Below are 24,033 nucleotides of genomic sequence, written 5' to 3' on the forward strand. Positions count from 1 at the left end.
AATATCTCAACCATCACATGAAGCACTCTTTCACATAGCAGTTACCTTAGAATTCAACATAATTTCAGGAGCTCTGTACCAACGCGTGGCAACATATTCTGTTAGGAATCCAGTATGATCATGATCTGGATCTGCAACGCGAGCCAATCCAAAGTCACAGACCTAACAAAAAATAAAACAAAAATGTAGGAGGAGGAACAGCTTTGTCTTATTTTCAGTCACATCAATATTGCTAACCAACAACCCTCTCAGATTTGCAAGTTTAACTGTATACATTGGTTTTCTGTTTTAGAATCTGTAGAATGGCTGCCCAATGACAATAAGCACAAACATTTACAGGTTCCATTCTAACATCTGAACAAAAAGTGAGCAAAACTTCAATCTATGCATAGACAACTTTTTGTGTGTGTGTTTAAAGCCTCACTTGCCAGATACCACAATGTGGCAAAATGGCGCACAGGCCTTGCTAAGAGTCTTGGCTACAGTGTAGTTCTGGGGGTGTCTTTCTTGGCACAGAAATTCGTTTATTTAAAATACAGACATGGATAATCTATGCCCCAGTGTGGGGAAAAAGGATTTATGGTTCTACGATTGAAAGGCACTTGACTTGCAAAAAAAAAAGATACTAACCTTGAGATCACAAGTGGTGTTTAGCAGCAAGTTGGAAGGTTTGAGGTCACGATGCAGCACATTGGCTGAATGGATATATTTTAATCCTCTCAGGATCTGGTAAAGGAAATAACAGATGTGGTCGTTGCTGAGATGTTGAGTCTTTAAGAGCTTGTAAAGGTCTGTCTCCATTAGATCTTGCACAATGTATCTGTATGTCATATTAAGGCAAACAAACCAACATTTTACTCCAGATGCTGGAGTTGCTCAGCAACCAAGTTCCTTAAGAGTTCATTTCTACATTTGTAAGAGAAATCCAAGCAACATTGCTGGACAGTCTATCAATAAAGTATATCATCCATAGCTAATGTCATAGTAGTCCGAATTAAAAGTAACCCTAGATTATATCATTTTCATGGTACGACTGCTTAGCTATTGAGAACGGCATGATTCCATAGCCTATTAAAATTTGCTAAGTAGCCAGACTCTTGGGAGAACTCTTACGGCTGTCTCAAACAATTCTCTCCAGCATGACAGACATGTGTAACCTTTCTTCCTCCCTCTAGGATGCACACTTTAACATGATGAGGGGGTTTGAGAGTGTTGAAGAAGCTGAGAGCAATGCCGCAGGAGTATAGAACAAGAGGCTACACTCCTAGCCAGAGCTTGGAAAAGTTACTTTTTTAAACTACAACTCCCATCAGCCCCAGCCACCTTGGCCACTGGATTGGGCTGATGGGAGCTGTAGTTCAAAAAAGTAACTTTTCCAAGCTCTGCTCCTAGCAGGGTTACCCAAGGCGGAATGGTCAAAAATGAGACACCAGACTAAGATGCATCCAGACTCAGAGGAAGGCAATGATAAACCACCTCTGAATACCTCTTACCATGAAAACCCTATGAACAGACTATCACTAGAAACTAAAATGATGAAATTGAGGTTATACTTTGGACACATAATGAGAAGACATGATTCACTAGAAAAGACAATAATGCTGGGAAAAAACAGAAGGGAGTGGAAAAAGAGGAAGACCAAACAAGAGATGGATTGATTCCGTAAAGAAAGCCACAGACACGAACTTACAAGATCTGAATAGGGTGGTTCATAACAGATGCTGCTGGAGGTCGCTGATTCATAGGGTCACCATAAGTTGTAATCAACTGTAAGGCACACACACACAACCTTTTCTCATGTTATATTACAGTGGGGAGGAATCTGCAGCCGCTTGCCTAATTCCATGCAGCCCTGCAGATACTGTGGGCCCACTCTTACTCTCTGAGCCACCCTCTGAGAATCACTTCATGTACTGCATTGTGCGCATGTGAGCAAGGCAGAGAATGAGAAGTGGCTGTTAAATAGCGAGCCCTGGAAACAAACAAACAAAAAGGCTTGCAGTGAACTGTGGGGTGGGCCCAGAAGGGGAAAAGCCGGATATGGGTAGAACAAATGGAGCAATGGAAGAGGAGGCGGCCTCTGCAAGTTATCAGTTCTAACCAGCATTAATGGAGGGGGGCCAAAACAGACAAGAGATGGAGGGAGGGAAGTATGGAGCTATAGAGGTGCAGCGGTACAGAAAAAGAGAGATGGCATGTCACAAAAAGTGAGCTATGCAATGCTACTAACTCAGCCCACTTTTAGCTCTGGCCTCACCCACTGCTGCCATACAGCCCTTTCCCCAGCAGATTATCCATGAGGGAAGGCAGTCCTCAATAGAAAAAGATTCTGGTAAATTAAATACAAGACAGACTTTGGCTTAGTCCAACTAATAAGAGAACAAGCATCACTGGGTGACTAAATCAAGGAAATAAAGTCTTTAATGTATAGTTTAGGATAATGCCAAGATAAACAATCAACATTAGTTCAACACAGTCCAGAAAGCTGAAACAATGAGAGCACAAGGACATATATCTTTAAAGGATACACATCTTTCATTTGTTCAATTGTTGGAGCTCTGATAATGTCATTGATCCCAATAATATTTTCATGCTTGAAGCGCAATAGGATTTTGATCTCTCTCAGAGTTCTCTGGCAGTAAGTCTGGTGTTCAAAAGGACTGATTTTCTTTATGGCCACCCGAACTTTGTTGACATTGTCATAAGCAGAACTGAAAGAGGAATTGTCATTATTATTTTTTTAAGTCCATCATCTACAGAATAAGATTCAGGAAGCCTAGAGCTGACACCGCCTTTTTACATTTGCGATAATATGCATTTTGTTATTGGAAAAAATACTAATGAAGTTTCAGCACTGTAAGATTTTACTTTGTATTGATGGCTACAAGAAGCTTACACTGCACCACAAGTGCTGCAAGTTAGCAGCAATATAGTAGATATAGCTTTAACCAGTACGTCAGAGAACATCATTTAAGACATAGAAGCTTGCATTGCATTAGCTGCAAGTCCCATTAAATAACTTTGAACTCAGATATATTGCCAAAGATATTCTCTATTCCCATAAACCTACTGAATCAACTTTTCCATTGTCTTAGCAAAGCGCTGCTATCACTGAATACTATCATTAAAGAAGATGGGACAATCTACGAAACTAAAAATAGTACACATGACAAACATGTTGACTTTTTTCAGTAGGTTTAGATATATCAGTCCAGCCCTATAAATGCTTTGATTGTTGTCCAGGTAACAATTAGTCACATCCTGTTTTAACTCTTTCAAAGATATTTATGTGAAAAGCTGTAGTCTGGAAATTTGTCAAAATATTCACAAGATTTAATTAAAAGTCTCCTCTGAATATAAGCAAGACAACTGGCATTTGCTTGGCAGTCAGTTTTCCACTTTCAAAAATGTCAAATTTCATCCCAGATTTCAGACCTAATTAAAGTGCCGATATCTGCTCTAATCAGGAAGAATCATGTCTGTGAGAGAAACGCAGCCAAATGAACTGCAGGAATTAAAATAGTCTTATGTCTGAGATTGCCAATACCACCAAACCTTATTACAGATAGTGCTGTCCTCTGGTGTGACCAGGGAGAAATAAGGTTCTTCAAAAGATGTTGTTGACATTGCTTTTTAATGTTTTTAAACCTTTTTAATATATATATATATATATATATATGTGTGTGTGTGTGTGTGTGTGTGTGTGTGTGTGTTTTTAACCTTTTTTTAAAAAGATGTCTTGGAAGCTTTTAAAAAAATGTTTTTAAAGATGTTTTGTTTTAATGTATTGTAATGTCTGTTTTTAAGATGTTTTAAAGTGTTTTTAGTGCTTTTGTTTGTTGCCCTGGGCTCCTGCTGGGACGAAGGGCGGGATATAAACCAAATAATAAATAAATAAGGTGTGGTCAGTGGGTTTTCAGATACTTGCATGCTGTCCCCTGCCCTGGCCGCCCTTTCATCCTTGATATCAAGGTTCATGCACTGTGCCCAAAAGCCTGGTGGTGGTGTTAGCAAACACAAAGTCTGTTCATATGAACAGATTGATCTGACATCCATTACCAAGATCTGGGTGGGGAAGCTTGGCAGCTGGACCTGACACAGCTTTGGCTGCCTGAGTACATCACCAACCCAGACTAAAGGGTGTTTTTTTTTGGGGGGGGGGGGCTGCCATAGTTTACAGAAGCTCATTCTCTCACACCAGGAAACCTGTCCACTTAGGAGCTAGCCTGGCAAGAGGCTGGGGTGCTTTTGGTTTACTGCTTACCTTGCTCCCCAAAAGCCTCCCTGAGAAAGATAGTTTCCAGTGTTATGTTGGAAGAACCCAGGACTGTGATCCTGGGTGACCTCAACATCCATTACAAGCTGCATCAGCGCCAGCATGAGATCTTGTGACCTCCATGGCAACCATGGGTCTATCCCAGATAGTCACCAGCCCAATGCACAGAGTGGGTTGTAAACCCATTGTCATGGTCAGAACACTTTCTGTGAAGCTTGGAATTTTGGCTGTAGATGAGGAACTGATTTGAATAGTCCTCTGCCGGAGACTAATGGAACTTGGCAGATTCCTCAGTGCTTGGGGGGGGGGGGTTTCCCAGTGGATAGGGCTGACGATCCTGTTGAGGCCCTGTTCTCGTTGTGGGATGAGGACTGTTGACAGGATTGCTCTTGAGGATCCTGTGCGATGCTGCAGGGCCCACACTGTGCCTTGGTTTACTGAGGAGTTGTGGGCAATGAAGCAGGCAAGGAGACGACTGGAGCACAGATGGCAGAAAGCTCACTCCGAAACTGACCAAACACTTGTTGGGCCACACAGTTCTGCCTACCAAGTCCCAGTCAAGGCAGCAAAGAATTTATTTTGCTCGAAGCACTGACTCCTCTATGTGCCATCCAAAAGGGTTATTTTGGGTGGTCTGGAGGCTAACCATACCAGAAGTGGTATTTATTTATTTATTTAATTAATTAATTACGCTTTTAAACCGCCCTATAGCAGCAAGCTCTCAGGGCGGTGTACAGCAAGATAAAACCACATTTAAAAACGAACAAGTGTGGAGTACAACATACAATATAAAACATATTTAAAAACAAAATGAAATACAAATAGAATAAAAATACAATTACAGTTAAATTTAAAATAAAATAAAATTTAAGCTTAAAATGCCTGGGCGAAGAGGTAGGTTTTTACCTGGCGCCGAAAAGATAACAAGGAAGGCGCCAGGCGTATCTCATCTGGGAGGGCATTCCATAATTCGGGGGCTCAAGATAACCTCAAGACTTGATCACTGCAATGTGCTTCTATTTGGGGCTACCCTAGTGCCTGGTCCAGAAGCTCCAGCTGGTGCAAAATGCTGTGGCTAGACATTTGATGGGAACAGACTACCGCTAGCAACTCTGGTGCTTAAAAGCTTGCAGTGGCTGCCCATATGTTATCAGGCCAGGTTCAACGTTCCTGTTTAACAGCTTGGGTCCAGGATATCTTAAGGACTGCCTGATCCCTTATCCGAGCCCAAATGAGATATTTGGGGAGTCTCTGTTGGTGGTCTCTCATGGCTCAGATGCATGGCTTATAATGACCATGCATTCTGTGTAGTGGGCCCAAGCCTGTGGAATTCCCTCTCAACTAAATAGGTACACTCCTTGTTGAACTTCAGGCACATGACCAAGACTTTCTTGTTCCAGCAAGCATTTTAAGGTAGTATTTGGTTTTATGATTTTTATTTTGTTTCATTTTATGTATGGCTTTTTTAAATGTATACTGCTTAAAAATGTGAATGATTTAAGTAGTATCTAAATGTCTTAAATAAATAAAAAAATCATAATGCACGGTTTCACTTTGAAATCTAGCTGTTGCGTTCTGAGCTAACTGTAGTATCAGAACTGCTTCCAAAAGCAGTCCATGTGAAGCTCATTGTCAATATTATTTATTAAATGTATGTCCCATCCTTCCTCCCAGAAGGAGCCTAGGACAGCAAACAAAAACACTAAAAACACTCTAAAACATCTTAAACACAATAGATTTTAAAATGTAATAAAATAAAACAGCTTTAAAAATATCTTAAACAGCAATACAGACACAGACTGGGATAAGGTCTCTACTTAAAAGGCTTGCTGTGAAAGAGGAAGGTCTTCCGTAGGTACTGAAAAGATAACATAGATGGTTCCTGTCTAATATTTAAGGGGAGGGAATTCCAAAATGTCAGTGCTACAACACTAAAAGTCCGCTTCTTAAGTTGTGCAGAAAGGACCTCCTGATAAGATGGTATCGGCAGGAGGTCCTCACCTGCAAAGCGCAGTGATCTATTGGATATATAATATACCTGTATATATAATCACAGTAGTTTATACAAATAACTTAACATGTCAATAGCACCTGCATTCAAGTTAATTTATGCAGTTAGTTCTTCATGCATTGAAACTGGAAGGATGAAATATCTTGGCCTAAGTAGTGTCATATATGAATGCACTGCTTAATGGCAAGTGATTTCTAAGCACTTGGAAGAGCAGTACATCTTGATACTAGTTTTTCTGTGGGCTCTGTCCCTAAGTACATGGGCACAGCCCCTTTACTGCTAGGCTATGCCCCCCCAGTTGCACTGAAGTGGATTCCATGCTGCAGCCTGGGGTTCTAGAAGGATTCCAACTGTTGACAACTTAAAAACCACTGATTTTAAGTCTAACTACTCTGAGCTGTGGGGAGGGACAGAGTGTGAGAAGCAACCAACTTTATTATTGGAGAAAAGCTCATGAGCAAAAAGCTAGAAGGGAGGTGGCAGAAGTTCAGGCTTTAGCAGAGCAAAGATAAAGAAGCATCTAGGATTCATTAGAGTGAACTTCAGAAGGTGCAAGAAGGTGTTTGGTTAAGCAGATAACAGAGAAAAAATAGAACATTAATTTAAGATGGGCAAAGTTAGCCAAGTCTTGATGCTAAGCAGCCAAGAATGATCTGAGCTATCAAATAAAAGGAGTAAGCCAGAACAGGGGATTAGTGGGGCAAATAAGTTTAGAAATGAGAATAGGGAGGAGCTGAAGGTAGATATTTAGACCATACTGAGCTAGATGGACCAATAACTTGACTCACTGTAATGTAACTTATGTTCTAAGGTTACAGAGTTTAAGGTGTAGGCAGAAGCAACAGGGGAGAGAACACTTTCAAGATGACCATGGCTATCTCTGAGTTCAGATCACAGAAACAGCAAGGCACAGAAGAGGAAAGGAAGTGAGTGGTAATGCTAAAAGACAAGGTTATGGTAAGACAGAATTCTGCAGCAAAAGGGACAGACAGAAGTTCTTAGAAAATAAGATCAAGTGTGTGGTTGTAGCACAGAAATCAGTGTAGAAGAGAAAGAGGAAAGCAGCTGGGTCAGAGAGGGTATTAGCATGAATGCTGAATTGTCAAGAAGCAAGGCAAAAAAATCATCAGAGGGTGAAAGCCATATGAGATCTGGCATGAAAGCTGAAAGGAGGTAGAGTGAGAAAATGACAACACACCACAGCAACCCAGAAATGCAAAGGAAATACAGAGAATGAATTTGGAAGGTTGAGAAGCCGAGAGAAGAGTGAGCAACCAGAAGCTGAAATGGCAGGATTTTGCAAAGTCAATTCTGCTATCATATCAGCCAAGGCAGGGTGAGTGGGAGAAGAAACTTCAAAAGATGAAAACAGCACTAGTGATAGTGTTAGGGAGGAGGAGGAAGATTTTGGTGAGGGTAAGGAGCTAGACAGCAAGACAGTAATGTTGCTAATGACAACGATCCACAGGGAAAGCGCACCTAGAATATTTCAACTTCAAATCATTTTTGTTATGGGGGTTTACTGGTTAAAGCAAATTGCAAAGAAAGCCCAACACTCTGATCCTAAACATGTATACATGGAACATAAGTATCTTCCAACAATGTTTTTGATTTAGAGTCTGTGTGCACATGCTTTGGATATCTTTAAATTTAATCTGCTAGACATTTCCACTTCTGTAACCTTTACAGCAATCTCATTACCACTGAACCAATTTTCTTCAACCTTGGGTCCTCAAATGTTGCTGAACTACAGTTCCCATCATCCTTGACCAATGGCTAAGCTGGCTGGATGATAGAAGCTGTAGTCCAAAAACATCTGGGAACCCAAGGTTCAAGAACATTAAGAAAAGCCTTAAGTATGGCTTAATGTAAGTACTCATGTTAGTGTCAGTTACTGACAGCAGTTGAATGGCTTATGCCTATACTTTAGTTTTTAAACTAAACTACAGACCATCTTCTGTATTTCCCATCAGTTGAGTACATTCACCTATACACAATTTTTACAGAGATAACCCATTTGGCTTTTTATTACTTCAGTAAACATTCATCAAATATACAAGAAATATTTCAACAAAATGCATTCAATATGATTTAAATCAGTGTTATTTATCAGTTGATAAAGGTTAGCAAGTGTGCAATTGTTAATTTTTTTTAAAAAAATCCCCAATCTGGCTGGAATGTAAGCATTTAAATTCTTTGTCAATTGACTAGTCAAGAAACAGACAAGTATTTTTTTTTTTAAAAAGAACACAAAGTATTACAAGAATTATACATTGAGAACCCACCCAAATCTAGTCCCACCCAGAAACTTTACAGAGCATATGCCAGGTCACACAGAAGTCTCTCCTCCCAACATGAAATGCAACTGTCGCAGTGGTAGTCCTAACTGCTGGACATCTGTGCCCCGTATAGGTCTGACACATTTTGTTGACAAGAAGTCACCCCAGCACCATGTAATGTTCCTTTCCAGGGGGAAAACAGTTTTCTAAAAAGGACCTGATGCAAAGTGCTGCTGAGTATGCATTGTGAACAGAATTATTCCTTACATGTCTATCTGGATTGACCCACAGACACTACACTGTCTGAAAAGTGGCTTATTCAAACAGACATTTGAATAAGCGAAAGAAACGACAACTCTGGGCTGGCTGGTCTGCACAACACCTGGAAGACCAAAGCAGTGCCAGTCACCTCTTGTTAAGGAACAGAGCTATGTGGAGCAGAAGTCTGAAACTCAGCACAAGGCCTTCATAAAACACACATGTGCACTGTACTGCACGTGTACTATACTGCCAATGCAGTCACTGTACCCATGTGAAGTTCCATCTGGCTAGTGGCCTTAAACCTGTGCCACCATGATGTGTTCGCTTTCTCCTGAGTTTCTAGTCAATGATTCATGCAATAATTGCAATTGGGAGACGCTAACCTACACAGAAAAACTAGAGGGCAGAAGTTAGCTGAGGAAAGCTCTAAAGCAGGGGTTGCCTAATCATAAATGGGTTAGAGAGAAGTGTGTATATGTGAGAGATGCACTTGGACTCTTGCGGATAATATCTGATGTCAATTTTTGTTGTTGCAATTTTAAATATTTATTAATTTTCACCGATACCTGCTTCATTGAAAATGCCCGTTCACTTGCAAACTTGACATGAAGCTGCACTGAAGTATATAAAATGTAAACACATTTGAATTACTTTAACAGTAAGTAAGCACACTAAAATTGATTCATAATTTAGCAGTTACTACACGCAGTTCAAGCAAAAATGCAGTTGTATTAGCAATTAGTTCTGATATTTTTATGCACAATGAGACCTTGCCTACATAAGCATCACTACCTTCTCATCCTTCGTTATTCTAGATATGCTTTAGCTTGTCCCATTACAACATAGGGATATTCAAATGTGGTATATTCAATTATTCTGGCAATTTCACAAATACCACCACCTAGTTCTTGTAAACGAAGAGTTATTTTGCACGTTACAATACATTTACACAGCAAAAATGGGAAATGCCAGTGATGGAGAGCAAGTATTAATCAAACAGCAATACAGCTTAGAAATTACTACCTTGCACCTTACAGCCACAGCTTCTCATAGCCACGTTTTGACAGGTATATGAGAATATAAACTAGCCACCAATACACTTGCAAGAACAGATCGTTTTCTTCATACGTTGCCTGACTGCGATAATGGACTGGATGAGAGCTAATAAACTGAAACTCAATCCAGACAAGACTGAGACACTATTGGTGAGCTCTTTCCCTGCCCAGATGGTGGATGTTCAGCCTGTTCTAGATGGGGTTACACTCCCCTTGAAGGAACAGGTTCGTAGTTTGGGGGTCCTTTTTGACCCTTCCTTGTCGCTTGAGGCTCAAGTGGCCTCGGTGGCGCGGAATGCGTTTTACCATCTTCGCTTAGTAGCCCAACTACACCCCTATCTGGACAGTGACGATCTCGCCTCTGTTGTTCACGCTCTGGTAACTTCTAGATTGGACTACTGTAATGCGCTCTACGTAGGGCTGCCCTTGAAGACCGTTCAAACTTCAGCTAGTGCAAAATGCGGCAGCCAGGTTGTTGACGGGGACCCATTGGTCCGCGCATATAACACCTGTCCTGGCCCGTTTGCACTGGCTACCTATTCGTTTCCGAGCCAGATTCAAGGTGCTGGTTTTGACCTATAAAGCCTTACACGGTGTGGGACCGCAATATCTGATGGAACGCCTCTCCCGCTATGAACCTACCCGTTCACTTCGTTCAGTATCTAAGGCCTTCCTCCGGGTACCAACCCATCAGGATGCCCGGAGGATTGTTATTAGATCCAGGGCCTTTTCTGTGGTGGCCCCCGAACTATGGAACAGCTTACCTGAGGAGATACGCCTGGCACCTACGGTACTTTCTTTTAGGCGCCAGGTTAAGACCTGGTTATACTCCCAGGCATTTTAACGTTTATGTTTTATATTTAATGTTTTTATTCTACTTTGTTGTGATTTTGTATATTTTATTGTAACTTTGTATTTTAACTCTGCTGTCCACCGCCCAGAGAGCTATTCGTTATGGGCGGTCTATAAATAAAATAAATAAATAAATAAATAATACACCCTATATGATAGTGCCAACTAAATGCAACACTTGATGGTATTTGGTCCACCATTTCCTTCCAGTTTTTTTATCTTACTTCCCCTTTCCTTGCGTCAACATCTTTTCTTGTTCATGACAGCATACAGTTAGTGGCAATGCACCACTAGTAATTAATGTTAATTAAATCCGACGATCTCTTTCTTTCTTCCCTATAAGCAAATAATAAAGTGGGAAAAGAGACATCTCCTTGCTTCCACTCTTGGCCTTTTTTTCAGCAATAAGAGATCGTACCCTTCTGAAGTCATTCCACCTCTCTCCCAGAAAGCTCTCACACAACATACACAATCATGGCAAACATATTAACTAATTCACAACACACAAACACTGTCCCCTTGACCTCATGTTCACAATAATATGGTTACTGAACTTCTGGATTAGCATTTTATATTTATGTTTATATTGGTTTGTTTAAGTGTTACGTTGCCTAGAGTGCTGTTAGTTGAGAAAGAACTCATGAATATTAAAAACTAAATAAGTAGCACAAAGATAACTTCCACTTTGCACAGCAGCAAATACTGATTAAATAACCAGGCAAAGAAGAGATGATGACAAAGACGTACAGTCCTTTCAAGTTCCTTTATACAAGGGAGCATATTTAGGATGTGTGTTATTATCACATTGCTTACTTGGGGGCAAAATTCTATTGAAGTCACTGAGATTTACTTCCAACTAAACTTGAATAGGCCTGAGTTGAAAGGCTGCAAATCCTAAAAGCACACTTACCTGTGAGCAGGATTCATCTACTTATGACTATCCCACTCCCAACAAGTATAGTCTCCATAAGCAGCTCGCCACAGTTAAAATACAATACACCAATACTGGTGGCAGGTGCTGTACAATAGGATTTCAGAATAAAGGGGCAGTGCAGATGGGCTGCAATCGGTCATCTTTACAAGCAACAGAGGCCTTTGAAAAAGTAGGAGGCAGGACAAAAAGGAAAGTGAGAAGAAAATAAATTAATTAACAGGTCTAACTGGCAGGTCAGTGTGCATATATTTTTATTCTTCTGGATTACACTGCAAGCTGTCTTCAGTGCCATATACTGAATCAGAAAAACAGAACAGGAATAGGTCATAAATAAGGCTGTAATCCTCTTTTTCCATATCACAGTGGGGGCTTACTTCCGAGTAAAACGCACGCAGAATGGCACTGCAGATGTTGGACTTTGCGACCTCCTATGCGCGCTTAAACAGAAAAAACAGCGCCTTCTCCGTTGCAGCGCGGGCGCACAGCGCCCTGCCATAGCAGGCTTACTGTGGGACTGGATCCAACTAAGGCTGCAATCCAGTACATGTCTACACAGAAGTAAGGTCCATTGGGTTCAATGGGACTTACTCCCAAGTAAAGTAAGTGTGCATTGGATTGCAGCCTTAGTCCTACTCAGAGTATGATCTACTGAAATCATTGGCCCTAAATTAGCCATGTCCATTAATTTCAATGGGTCTACTCTAGGCTACTATCGGATATATAACCCTGTGCTTATGACATTTTTTAAAAAATAAATGCTGAGGAGAGACGAGGTTCGCTGGGAAAGCGGCATATTAAAACAAACACCAGAAGCAGCAGTAGCCAGAGGGGAAAGGAGGAAAAAGGATTGGAAAGGAGAGACGGAACGGGGGTGCCTTCTTACCAGACCATCCCGTAAGCCCCCTCCCCGATATAGGAGAGGTTGGTGTAGCGAGGCCCCACGTCGAAAACTTGCCCTCGCACCATCTCCGGGCCACCGGCTGGGTTGGCACAGCTGCCCGCCGCTGCCCCCGACACCGCCGCCATGTTGTTGTCCGTGAGGGGAGGAGAGGAAAGAGGGGGCGAAGAAAGGAAAAAGGAAGGGAGAGAAGGAGAGACGACAGAGGCTGGACTCCGCCCTCCCCAGCCCCGCTCCGACCGTGTGCGGAGACAGAGGACCGGCCCGTCGCTACCACACGAACCGCCAGCCGCTCTCTGAGGGAAATGGGGCGTGGCCTAGTGCGCGCGCGCCTCATAAATAAATAAGCACGGGAGGGTGGCCTGAGAAGTGGGCGGGGCCTGCTCAATAACCGTTGTGAGCCTCGCGGCAAAGGTGGGGCGTGGCTACAGCGGGGGGAGCGCTTCGCGCCTGGAGGGCGGGGCGAAAGGGAAAGGATGACGAGCAAGGCCAAATGGGAGGGGGTTTCTCTCGCGCCTGGGGACAAGAACGGAGATGAACGGGGGTAGGAGCAGCAGCAGCTAAAGGGGCGTGGCCTCTGCTAGGGACTTCAAAGGGACAAGCGGCTTGGAAGCGAGGGAAAGGCGTGGCCTCTGCGAAGATGGTGGTGGCAGCGGTGGGCGGGGCGTGGAGGCGCGAAGGAGCGTGGCTTCTGAGGGGACTGCGGTAACTTCAGAGCCGCAGAGGACGGCGGAGGAGGAAAGAAGCGGAGGGTCACGTGGTTGTACCTGAGCCCCTTTTTAAATGGCTCCGTACTGTTTCAGGGTGGAGTGGGCTACTGCCCCAAGGCGGCTACAATCTTAGGCGTAGCTCCCTAAGAGTGTAAATTACATTGCATTAGAACTTGCTTCTGAGTAAACTGAGAGGGAAAGATGCATTTGTCACCCACTGTTTTGAATTAAAGCTTATGTTGCCTAAAACCCATAGGGCGATGTACACCTAACGCTTTTCTTCACAGGTTTTCCTCAGAAGAGGGTGGGTCAAGGGATTTGACACGGGTTTGCTCTGCACGTGCGTGCGTGCGAGAGAAGGGAGGGTGGAATAACTGGATTTTAAAAAAGGCAACCACATAGCCTTTGTCTAAACCACTGGTTCCCAACCTTTAAAAAAACTTTTTTAAAAAAGTGTTAATCGTATAACATCTTATCTTATCGTTACTGTTTTCAGATTTTTAATGCCTATTATATTTGTATGCCTATTTTGTACGTCGCCCAGAGTGGCTGGATAGCCAGCCAGATGGGCGACTAAGAAATTCAATAAATAAGAAAATCAATCAATCAATCATCAAATAAAGAACAATAAATAATTAACAAATCATATCCCCCCATGATCAACTGCATGCATCGATCTTTTTATAGATGAAGAAAAACAGTCTCAAAATATATTAAGAAAATATGATTAACCTTGTCTAGACAGCTTTACGTAAAGAGAAAAACAATTTTACTGCTTATCCCATAAACGTAAGAATGTACTGGATAAATGTATCTTGTGCCTACTAGTACTGAACCCCCCCCCAATCTGAAAATTTGATCTCCTTGGTGGACCACTTAGCCATTTTTCTGTCTGATGCAGCAATTGCAACCAGAGCTTGGAAAAGTTACTCTTTTGAACTACAACTCCCCATCAGCTCCAGCCAGCATGGCCACTGGATTGTGCTGATGGAATTGTAGTTCAAAAAAGTAACTTTTCCAAGCTCCGATTGCAATGCACTGATCTAGGTGCTGTATGATTATTATTTTTTTGCCACCCTGGGCTCCTTCTAGGAATCAGGGTGGGATATAAATTTAATTAATTAAACAAAGAAATAATTTTTCATTCCTTATTTCTCATTTTGTATTTTATTGCCCGCTCAAAGGAGTGCAGTCTTTAGTCCAAACCTAAGGACAATGTAGCCTCCTCTGTCCCTTCCTTCACTGGTTCCCAAGTGAGAGGGTTGTTGTACTTTGCATGCACTTTCATTACTCTGGCATCAAAACTGAACTATCCATGCCACAGAAAACCATGATGAATTTATCAGTTGTGAATTTTGGATTTAACTTTTGACCAGCTTTCTTTATTACCATTTTTATCCTGTCGTTCCTCCCAAAGCCCAGGGCGGCAAACACATCTGTGATGAAACAATGCCATTTGCAATAAAATAAAAAAAATTCAGAAGCAATGGGTTGTATGCCATGGTAGTTCTACTGAGGAGACGCACTGGAATTAATGGACATGACTAACACAGGCCCTTTACATTTCAATGGGCATTCCCCAAGTAGGATTTGGTTGGATACAACCTATTTAAAAGCACCTGAAAACAAACACAATAAAGCATTAAAATGAATTTAAAAACAGCTGTAACCAATTCATGTCTGGATAGGCCTGATGAAACAGGCGTCTAAAATAGGGCAGCGAAGGGTGCCTGCCTAATGTCAATAGGCAGGGAGTTCCAGAGAGTAGATGCTGCCACACTAAAGGCAGTTATAAGACTGCAACTTCTGTCCATCGAAGTGATTGAATAGGCACCTATGGGGGAAGGAGATGCCTAAGTAAACTGGTCCGAAGGTGTTGAGGGCTTTGTATACCAACAGAAATATCTTGAACTTTGTGCAGACTGGTAGCAAACTGGTAGGCAGTGCACATCTTTGAGCACAAGGGTGACATACTGACAGACTCAGTCTTGTTAGCAATTGCACTGATTTTATGTTGTGAACTGCTTTAAGAGGGCTGCTTGGGCCCCGAAAAATGATTTTAACAAAGATATTAAATTAATAAAATTAACATAAATAAAACGGAGTTTAAAATACAAGCTACTGGTAGTCAGATATAAGCTAGTTTATAAATCGATCCTTCCCAAGCACCTGTTTGCTATGACACGGATGCAGCAGAACAGCATGAAACAGTTCTTTTTTCTCATCAGTGATTTCTTTTTTTAAATTTGGTCAGGAACATGAAAGGTGGGGGGAGAGATCACAGATGACAATGTTACTTGGTACAAAAATATTTTTCATCTACTTATTACATAATCCGAGCAGCTTTCACGATGAGGGGGAGGACCAGATGGCAAAAGCTGCGGTCCTGTTCATTGTTAAGCCCTTGTGAGCCCTACAAAAGCAAATAGGACTTATGCACATCTAAGGACCTGCAAGACAGCAGTCACAGTCTTCGTGGGATTTTATTTACATTTATGGACCACCTCATCTGGAAAACTCCAGGCTACATAAGCAACACCCTCCACCCCCAAGCAAAACATAAGAGCCCTGCTGGGTCAGGCCAAAGGCCCATCTAGTCCAGTGTCCTGGGTTGTATCCAGCATACTCTGTCCACCAGCACAAAGGCTCTTGCGCTAGCAGATGGGTGAGGTTTAATGTTGTGCAACAGAGGAATCCAACACAACAGTCGCACGAGCAGAAACTCATCATACAACAGATTGTGCCATTTATTGCACAGCAAAGTTTCCAGCAACCTGCTGGTGCCTTCTCTTGCGTAACAACATTCTGCTGGTGCACTAGAACAAGTATACTGCTAAGAGATTTTAATGGGAGCGCTACATTGGCTAACAACCCCTTGTTCTCACAGTGGCCAACCAAATGTGTCTGGAAAGCCCATATGCAGGCCACGAATGCAAGAACACTCTCCCCACTTGTGATTCAGAGGCATACTGCTTCCAGCAAGTGGAGGCAGAATGTAGCCATCATGGCTAGTAGTTACTGATATCCTCCATCAATTTGTCTAATCCTCTTTTAAAGCCACCCATCACTACCTCTTGTAAGAGCAAGTTCCATAGACTTAACCATGCTCTGCGTGAAGAAGTGTCTCCTTTTGTCTGTCCTGAAGCTTCCAACATGCAGCTTAATTGGATTACCCCGAGTTCTAGGACTTTGAGGAGGAAAAAATACCTTCTTCTATATACCATGCATCATTTTTATACATTTCATCTAACGCATTAACATTTGCCAGTAATTTTCTGACTTAAGTCATAATGGCTAACACGGTTCTGAAAGGTGCAAGGTTTGGACCTTGACACATCGACGGAGGGCAGAAGTTCTATAACTGAGGGATAGCTGTGTGGTGTAGTGGTTAAGGTGTTGGACTACGACCTGGGAGACCAGGGTTCAAATCCCCACATAGCCATGAAGCTCACTGGGTGACCTTGGGCCAGTCACTGCCTCTCAGTCTCATGAAAACCCTATTCATAGGGTCGCCATAAGTCGGAATTGACTTGAAGGCAGTACTTTTACATTTTTAGCTACTGAGAATCCTTGTCTCTTTATCTGCTCGATGGTCTGAACCTAACAGCAGATGAAGGTTCAGGACAGACAAGGGGAAGGACTTCTCCACCCAGTGCATAGTTGAACAATGAAATTTGCTCCCACAACATGTGAGGGCCAACGACTCAGGTGGCTTTAACAGTAGATTAGGCAAATTCATGGAGAATAAGGCTATCAATGGCTATCAGTAGGGATGGAAATATCTGTCAATTTCAGTTCTCTTGGCTTCTCATTTTTCCAATCATAAATGCAGTTTTGCAGCAACTTGCACTTAAAAAAAAAAGTTCACGAAAATTCTTCAGTGTTGTAGTGCTGGTTTTTGTATGCAGTTTTGACTAATGTACACAGAAATTCTGCAGTTTTAGGGATGGAAAGATCTGTCAATTTCAGCTCTCACTGTTTCTCATTGTTCCAGTCTCAAATTCATTTCTCCATATTCCTGCAGCAATTTATGATTTTTTAAAAAATTCCTCATGGAAAATTTCCAGCATATTTGTGCCAATTTCTCCTAATAAACACATTTTTGTAGGCAGTTTCAACAAAACACATTTTTACAAGCAATTCCACCTAATATAATGCAATTTTGTATGTTATTTTCACTCATATATTCATTTTTATGCACACATTCCCCTAATATATGTGTTTTTGTACACATTGGTTGGCTGAAGACTGCATTGCTTTTATGGATTACAGTCCTCTTCATCAGATGCATGAAATATCCTCGACAGACAGACATGTACATATGAAAGGAATTAAAAGCAGAGGTACAAGGCCATGAAATAGAAGAGGAGGTACCTCTTTGGGGAAGGGCCTTAGCTCAGGGATAGAGCTCTGCATGCAGAAGGTCCCAGGTTCAATCCCTGGCATCTCCAGGTAGGGCTGGGAAAGATTCCCTTGGAAGTCACTGCCAGTCAGTGTAGACGATACTGAGCTAGATGAACCAATGGCCTGACTCAGTATATGTCAGCTTCCTATGTACCTCGGTCATTTCTATGGAAAGCTCAGTGTCAATACAGCTGCCACGTGCATCTGCAGTAGTAAGATGGCAGAAGACTAATTTGTGTTTTTTTCTTATTGACAAAAAAGTGTAGAAACCAAGTACAATACTTTCTTTAAACACACACGTAAGATTTCAATTTCCACAGCATCAGAGTCCATCATCTTCATTTGTAAAGCACTTGGAACTTGTCAACAATCTTCTCTTCCAGCCTCTAACCATTTCATCTCACTTTACACATCCTGACTGTTTTGCAAATTCCAGTGGTCTATAATATAGCAGTTATAAAGAAAACATGCCTGATTTTTCTAATGTGCCTGACAAGTCTTGCATTTGGGTTGATCATGGTTACCCCATTCGTATCTTTGTACATCCCTGTAAGAAGGTCCAGTAATAACACAGACATTTATCAGAGGATATGAATTATCTTGCTTTGACTGGATTAAAGTTTTGGACATTTGACAGAAAGGCCTTTTATTTTTCTGAAAGAGAAATAAGGTTGCTTACTGCCCATTCTGCTTTGATAATCTCTACCTTGTGTTTTTCCCCTTCAAAGCACCATTCTTTCAGGTCATATCAGTAACTGTCTCTCCGTGAGCAAGATCACTTGCGCAATGGTTCAGTACTTAACACTTACGAAAACAAATCAGGGAGAAGATAGTCTCTTGTTTGGAACTTAAAGCGGTCTTTCTTCTCAGTGGCTTTGGAGGAAAAATACTAGCAGCAATTCTAGACTTTGAACAGTAGTTCAAAGTGGTGTCACTGTGTTTCTTCTACAATAATACTTTTTTTGAGCCAGTTTATGGATAGCACTGCATGGGTAAAGCAAACAGGTTAAATTGTTTTTGCAAATAAATCATCTGCTGTGATGTATGATGGCAGTTTCAACTGTGTTTGGTTTCTTCACCTTGTGCCAAAAGATCTCTGCGAACCTTAAAACAGGCACAGATGGGTATATAAGCACCTTTGTTGCTGCATTGGGTGCTATGGATATTACTAAATCTCTCTTATTGTAACAGTGTCTGTGAGTGGAACAGCATGTGAATGGTAGATCTAGATAAAAAAAACCCAACAAGCTTAAGCGTGCTGTCTAGTCAAGGCTAGAGATGGGGGAGAAATTCGATTCAGTTCACATCTAAAGCCGAATTTATCAAATTTGCACTTTCTGAAACAATCTTTAGAACTGAAACGCAGCAATCCTTCAAAATGTGCACTTATGCAAATTTTGTGATGCAGTTCTCCAGCCACACAATGTTGACCAAAAATGTGTATGTTAGTGGGAAATGTGCCCAAAGATGAATACATTAGTGAAAAACACAAAAATGCAATACATTAGGAGAAACAGCTTGCAAAAATGTGTACATTAGTGAAAACTGCATACAAAAATTCACACTACAATGCTGAGGAATTTTCATTAGGATTAAAAAAACACAAGTTCCTGCAGAACTGAATTTAAGACTGAGCTGAAATTAACAGATCTATCCATCCCTATTCTAGGCCACAGTGCCCTCCAGCTATTGCTGGACTACGACTCCCATTATCCCTGCCTATTGGCCATGCTGTCTGGGCATGATGGGAGTTGGACTCCAATATCACCTGGGAACCCAAGGTTAGTTCTATGGCTTGATCTTCATATGCAGCGGAGGTCATAGAGGTGACTGTACCAAATCAGACTGCAAACTCTGCGAATAGAAAGCCAGTACAGCAGGTAAAGGGCTGGACTAGAACTCCATCTGCCTCTTGGTTGCTAGTCTTTGCTTGACAAATTCACCCTGCCCTGCCAAAGGGGAACATTAAAAAGAAATAATCATTGGTGCTATCCAAATGCCTGGGAAAACAAAAACGCCTTCACCTGCCACCCAAATGATGATGAAGTTGGAGCCAGGCGGGCCTCCCAGGGGATGGACTCAGAGGCAGTTTGAGGAGGAGCCGTGTGACCGTTGTCCCCAGCTGAGCCAATGGAGGGAGACTAGCTGTTGCCTCGCTCTCTGTTCTCGGCCGGTGGGATGGCAGAGGATGGAATGTTTTGCAAAAACCCCTGTACAACATCGCACCTTCTTTTAGGGGAGATCTACTGCATCTGGCACATTTAGTTTCGAGCACGAAAATGCTGAGCTGATAGCATGGAAAAAACAACCCTCTACGTGGGGCTACCTGTGAAGACGGTTCGGAAACTTCAGCTAGTGCAAAATGCTGCGGCCAGAGTTCTCACTGGGACAAAGAAATTTGACCATATAACACCTGTCCTGGCGCAGCTGCACTGGCTACCGATATGTTTCCGGGCCAGATTCAAAGTGTTGGTTCTTACCTATAAAGCCCTAAACGGCATCGGACCGCAATACCTGGTGGAACGCCTCTCTCGCTATGTACCTACCCGTTCACTACGCTCGACATCGAAGGCCCTTCTCCGGGTCCCAACTCATAAAGAGGCCCGGAGATCAACAACTAGATCTAGGGCCTTCTCGGTGGTGGCCCCCGAACTATGGAATGCCCTCCCAGACGAGATACGCCTGGCGCCTTCTTTGTTATCTTTTCGGCGCCAGGTAAAAACCTACCTTTTCGCCCAGGCTTTTTAAACATTTTAAATTTAATTTTAAACCTAATATGGATTTTAATTTATAAACTCATGGCAATTCTATTTCGGATTTTTATCATGTTATATTTTTCACACTTGCTCATATTTTAATTGTGATTTTATTTGTTGTACACCACCCTGAGAGCTTTCTGCTATAGGGCGGTCCAGAAATGTAATTAAATAAATAAATAAATAAACCCCACAACTCCTATGCAATTGTTTCTCTATGGTAAACTGTACTTCAAAATATGAGAGTTCCATCCTTTCCAGAATCATCATCAGATTACTGTGCAGTGGCTTAATTCTCTCTCTCCTCCCACCACTCACTTTCTCTCTCCCGCCAAAAAATATCTTATTGGAAAACAAAGTAGCTGCAATCCAGTTGTGTGGTAGCAACAGCACAAATCCTCTTTCCCAAAGTTGTTGTTATTGCCAGGGCTGTGGAGTCGGTATGCCAAACCTTCGACTCCGACTCCAACTACTTCATAAATGGAAAATGTATATTAACTAGTAATAACAAATTTACTGTAGTAAAATGGTAGCACAAGGCATTTCATCACCACCACGTGAATGATCAGGCTAGATTGACAGAACATGGGGGGAATGGACTGCCTTCAAGTTGATTCCGACTTATGGCGACCCTATGAATAGGGTTTTCATGGTAATCGGTATTCAGAGGGGGTTTACCATTGCCTTCCTCTGAGGCTAAGAGGCAGTGACTGGCCCAAGGTCACCCAGTGAGCTTTATGGCTGTGTGGGGATTCAAACTCTGGTCTCTCAGGTCGTAGTCCAACACCTTAACCACTACACCACACTGGCTCTCTGATAGAACATAAGATATATTTATTTGATTAAAATTTTTGAACAAGAAAACTTTCCTAAATTCCTATGAAAGTTTTTATTTTGAAGCCGGAGTCGGTACATTTCTACCGACTCCGACTCCACCCAAAATTGCTTCCGACTCCACAGCCCTGGTTATTGCTTTGATAGTTTGGCAAGGAGGAAAGGCTGATAAGGTGGCAACTGGAGAGGGAAAAATCTGAAGTAAACATGCATCTGGGGTTCATGAATTTGGAAATAGCAGTTGTCATATTTTAAATTATTAGTTATTATTATTATTTATTAAATTTATATCCCATCCTTCCTCCCAGACGGCGCAAGGGCAGTAAACAAAACACTAAAAACACTCTAAAACATCTTAAAAACAGACTTTAAAATATGTTCATATATATATTAGTATATAAAATATATTAAAACTCACATTCCAGCCGTGTAAATGAAGCACAGAAAACTACAGTGAAATATTTTAGTTGTTTATTAACACTCCAAGCCATCACTTCCTACAGCCAGTGATTTCCCCCTATGTTCTCAACGTTTCCTTCCTTATACGCAAATACTGGGGAAAATTTTATATATTCTCTCTTTCACACACACACCCTATCAACCTCATGCGAAATAAATAACAGGAAATATTGCAGAATGTACACAAGCACCATTAGGAATATCGATGTGCATAAAGAAGATACAATCACAATAAGTCTATAATCATGATTAACAACAGGGTAACAGTTCATGCACATACCAAAACTTTGGGGCGGGGGTGGTGGTGGAGGAAATCCCTGGCTAAAGCACCAGAGCAACAGGTTATAAAAGCCCAGCGTACTTCAGTCTTGTTATGTGCAGACTGCCTTTACAATATAAATAGGATTACATTTAAAAATGACACACAGATAACATAATCACCACTGGGTTTCTTTTCAAGGTTGATTAGACAACAGGGCCGAACGAGGGAATGTTGCCAAGATAAAGCAGCAGTTAAGTACTCTGAAAGAAATTAATACTGACAACTTGGGGAAAAGAAATTTCAACAGGAGTGGTTACAGAAGGGAAGCATTACTGGCTGTACTTCTGTAGTTATATAACATGACAAATGCAGGAGAAATGGCTCGGTGGAAAGCATGTTGCATTATTCATTGCAGCAATTTGATTGCCTCCAGTTTGGCTGAAGCCTGGATGGCCAACTGGCTACCCAGAGAGAGAGAGCTCTTTATATATTTTATGCAATCCACATGCTGCAAAATGCAGACTTGTGTTGTCTGAGGATCTGCTCTTTTAAAAAAATAAAAATGTAGTTTCTAGTTCTCATTATTAAAAAGAGTTAATGTTATTATTAAAGATGGGCAGTCAAGTGTATTTCAACGGATTAATGCTTCCAAGGGTTAAGACATGTTGCTTTTGTACCCTGCATGATTCCCTATCTACTTCATGGCTCCTGGTCCCTCAATCCTACTGATCTGTGCACTGCAATTTAAAGAATGCAAGTGAGCATTTATTCAGAGTTGCAGAATTTTAAGTGATATGGCATACAGAGGGTAGGTGAAAAATACTTTTCACCTTGCAGGAGGTGGCACTATCCACAGTGCTCTGCAGTAGGAAGGCTTAAGAACATCTACTTGCCAAACCAATGTGCTTGGTGATTTAAGACTTGAAGGCCCCTGTGCCAAGGAGCTTACAGTCTAAAATTCAACAGGGGAAGACAACAGAAGAAGGGGCAGGAAACAGAGGAAGAATATGCCTTTTTAAATTGTTACATCCTGAGGCTTACATTAGTTATATTACGACATGAGAACGAAAAGGCGTCAAAGAGTTCACAGAAAAAGCAGGTCTTGAGAAGGGATCTGAAGCAAAGGTTTCCTTGTGGCAGACTTTTTCCAGCCTGCATCAAGCCCGTGGAGGGCCAATGCAGTGGGGCTGATTTGTGGAAATGCCCTCTCTTTCACAAGGCTCTTCCTTCTCCCACAGGAAATCTGGTGTTAGTGGCTTGGCGTCACCTTGTAGTGCTGAATGGGCTTGCGTGTTCCAATGAACCCTGTGAGCGATGCTGTCGGGAGTCATGTACTCCCAGCAGGGTCACCCATGGGGGTAAGATCAAGGGAGAGGAACCAGACCCTCCCAATTTTGTATAATAATAATAATTATTATTATAATCTGCAAATCTGATAAGCATTCCCTGCACCTCCTCATCCAAGTCATTAATTAAAATGTTAAGAGCACTAGGCCCAGGACTAAGCCCTGCTCGTTCCCCCCCCCCAGTTTGAGAAACAGCCATTGATAAGCACTCTTTGATCCAACTGTGGATCTACCTGATCGTTGTTCCATCCAGCCCACATTTAGCTAGTTTGTTAATCAGAATTTCATGGGGCATTTTGTCAAACGTTTTGCTGAAGTTGAGATATATTATGTCCACAGCATTCCCATAGTCTACCAGGGAGGTTACCCAATCAAAAAATGAGATAAGATTAGTCTGGCAGGATTTGTTCTTGATAAATTCACTTTGCTGGTCTACGACCGAAATAAATAAATTCATTCATGCTGGCTTCTAGTAATCACTGCATTGTTTTCAGGTCCATCTAGCTCAGTGTTATTCACACTACCTCAGTATTGTTTACACTGATTGGCAGTGGTTCTTTGGGTTTTTAGGCAGGAGTTTCTCCCAGCCCTACCTGGAGATGCCGGGGATTGAACCTGGGACCTCCTGCATGCAAAGCAGATGCTCTACCCCTGACTTAGGGCCCTTCCCCACAGAAACTAGTGTGTAGAAACTTA

At 41.9% G+C, this 24,033-nt stretch overlaps 1 protein-coding gene across 1 annotated transcript in view; it reads right to left on the reverse strand.

Annotated features, from left to right (window-relative positions):
• Positions 1-12,896, reverse strand: part of MAPK1 (mitogen-activated protein kinase 1) — a 28,008-nt gene extending 15,112 nt beyond the window's left edge. Inside the window, exons 1-4 of the mRNA XM_061602392.1 lie at positions 12,552-12,896; positions 2,529-2,711; positions 631-820; positions 46-162 (exon numbers count right to left, since the gene is read on the reverse strand). Of these exons, the coding sequence (XP_061458376.1) occupies positions 46-162; positions 631-820; positions 2,529-2,711; positions 12,552-12,694 (633 nt within the window). The 5' untranslated portion in view covers positions 12,695-12,896. The remainder of the gene's footprint in view (positions 1-45; positions 163-630; positions 821-2,528; positions 2,712-12,551) is intronic.
• Positions 12,897-24,033: the final 11,137 nt, after the last annotated feature.

Source organism: Rhineura floridana, chromosome 19 (genome assembly GCF_030035675.1).
Source record: "Rhineura floridana isolate rRhiFlo1 chromosome 19, rRhiFlo1.hap2, whole genome shotgun sequence".
In the NCBI taxonomy this organism is placed as follows: domain Eukaryota; kingdom Metazoa; phylum Chordata; class Lepidosauria; order Squamata; family Rhineuridae; genus Rhineura; species Rhineura floridana.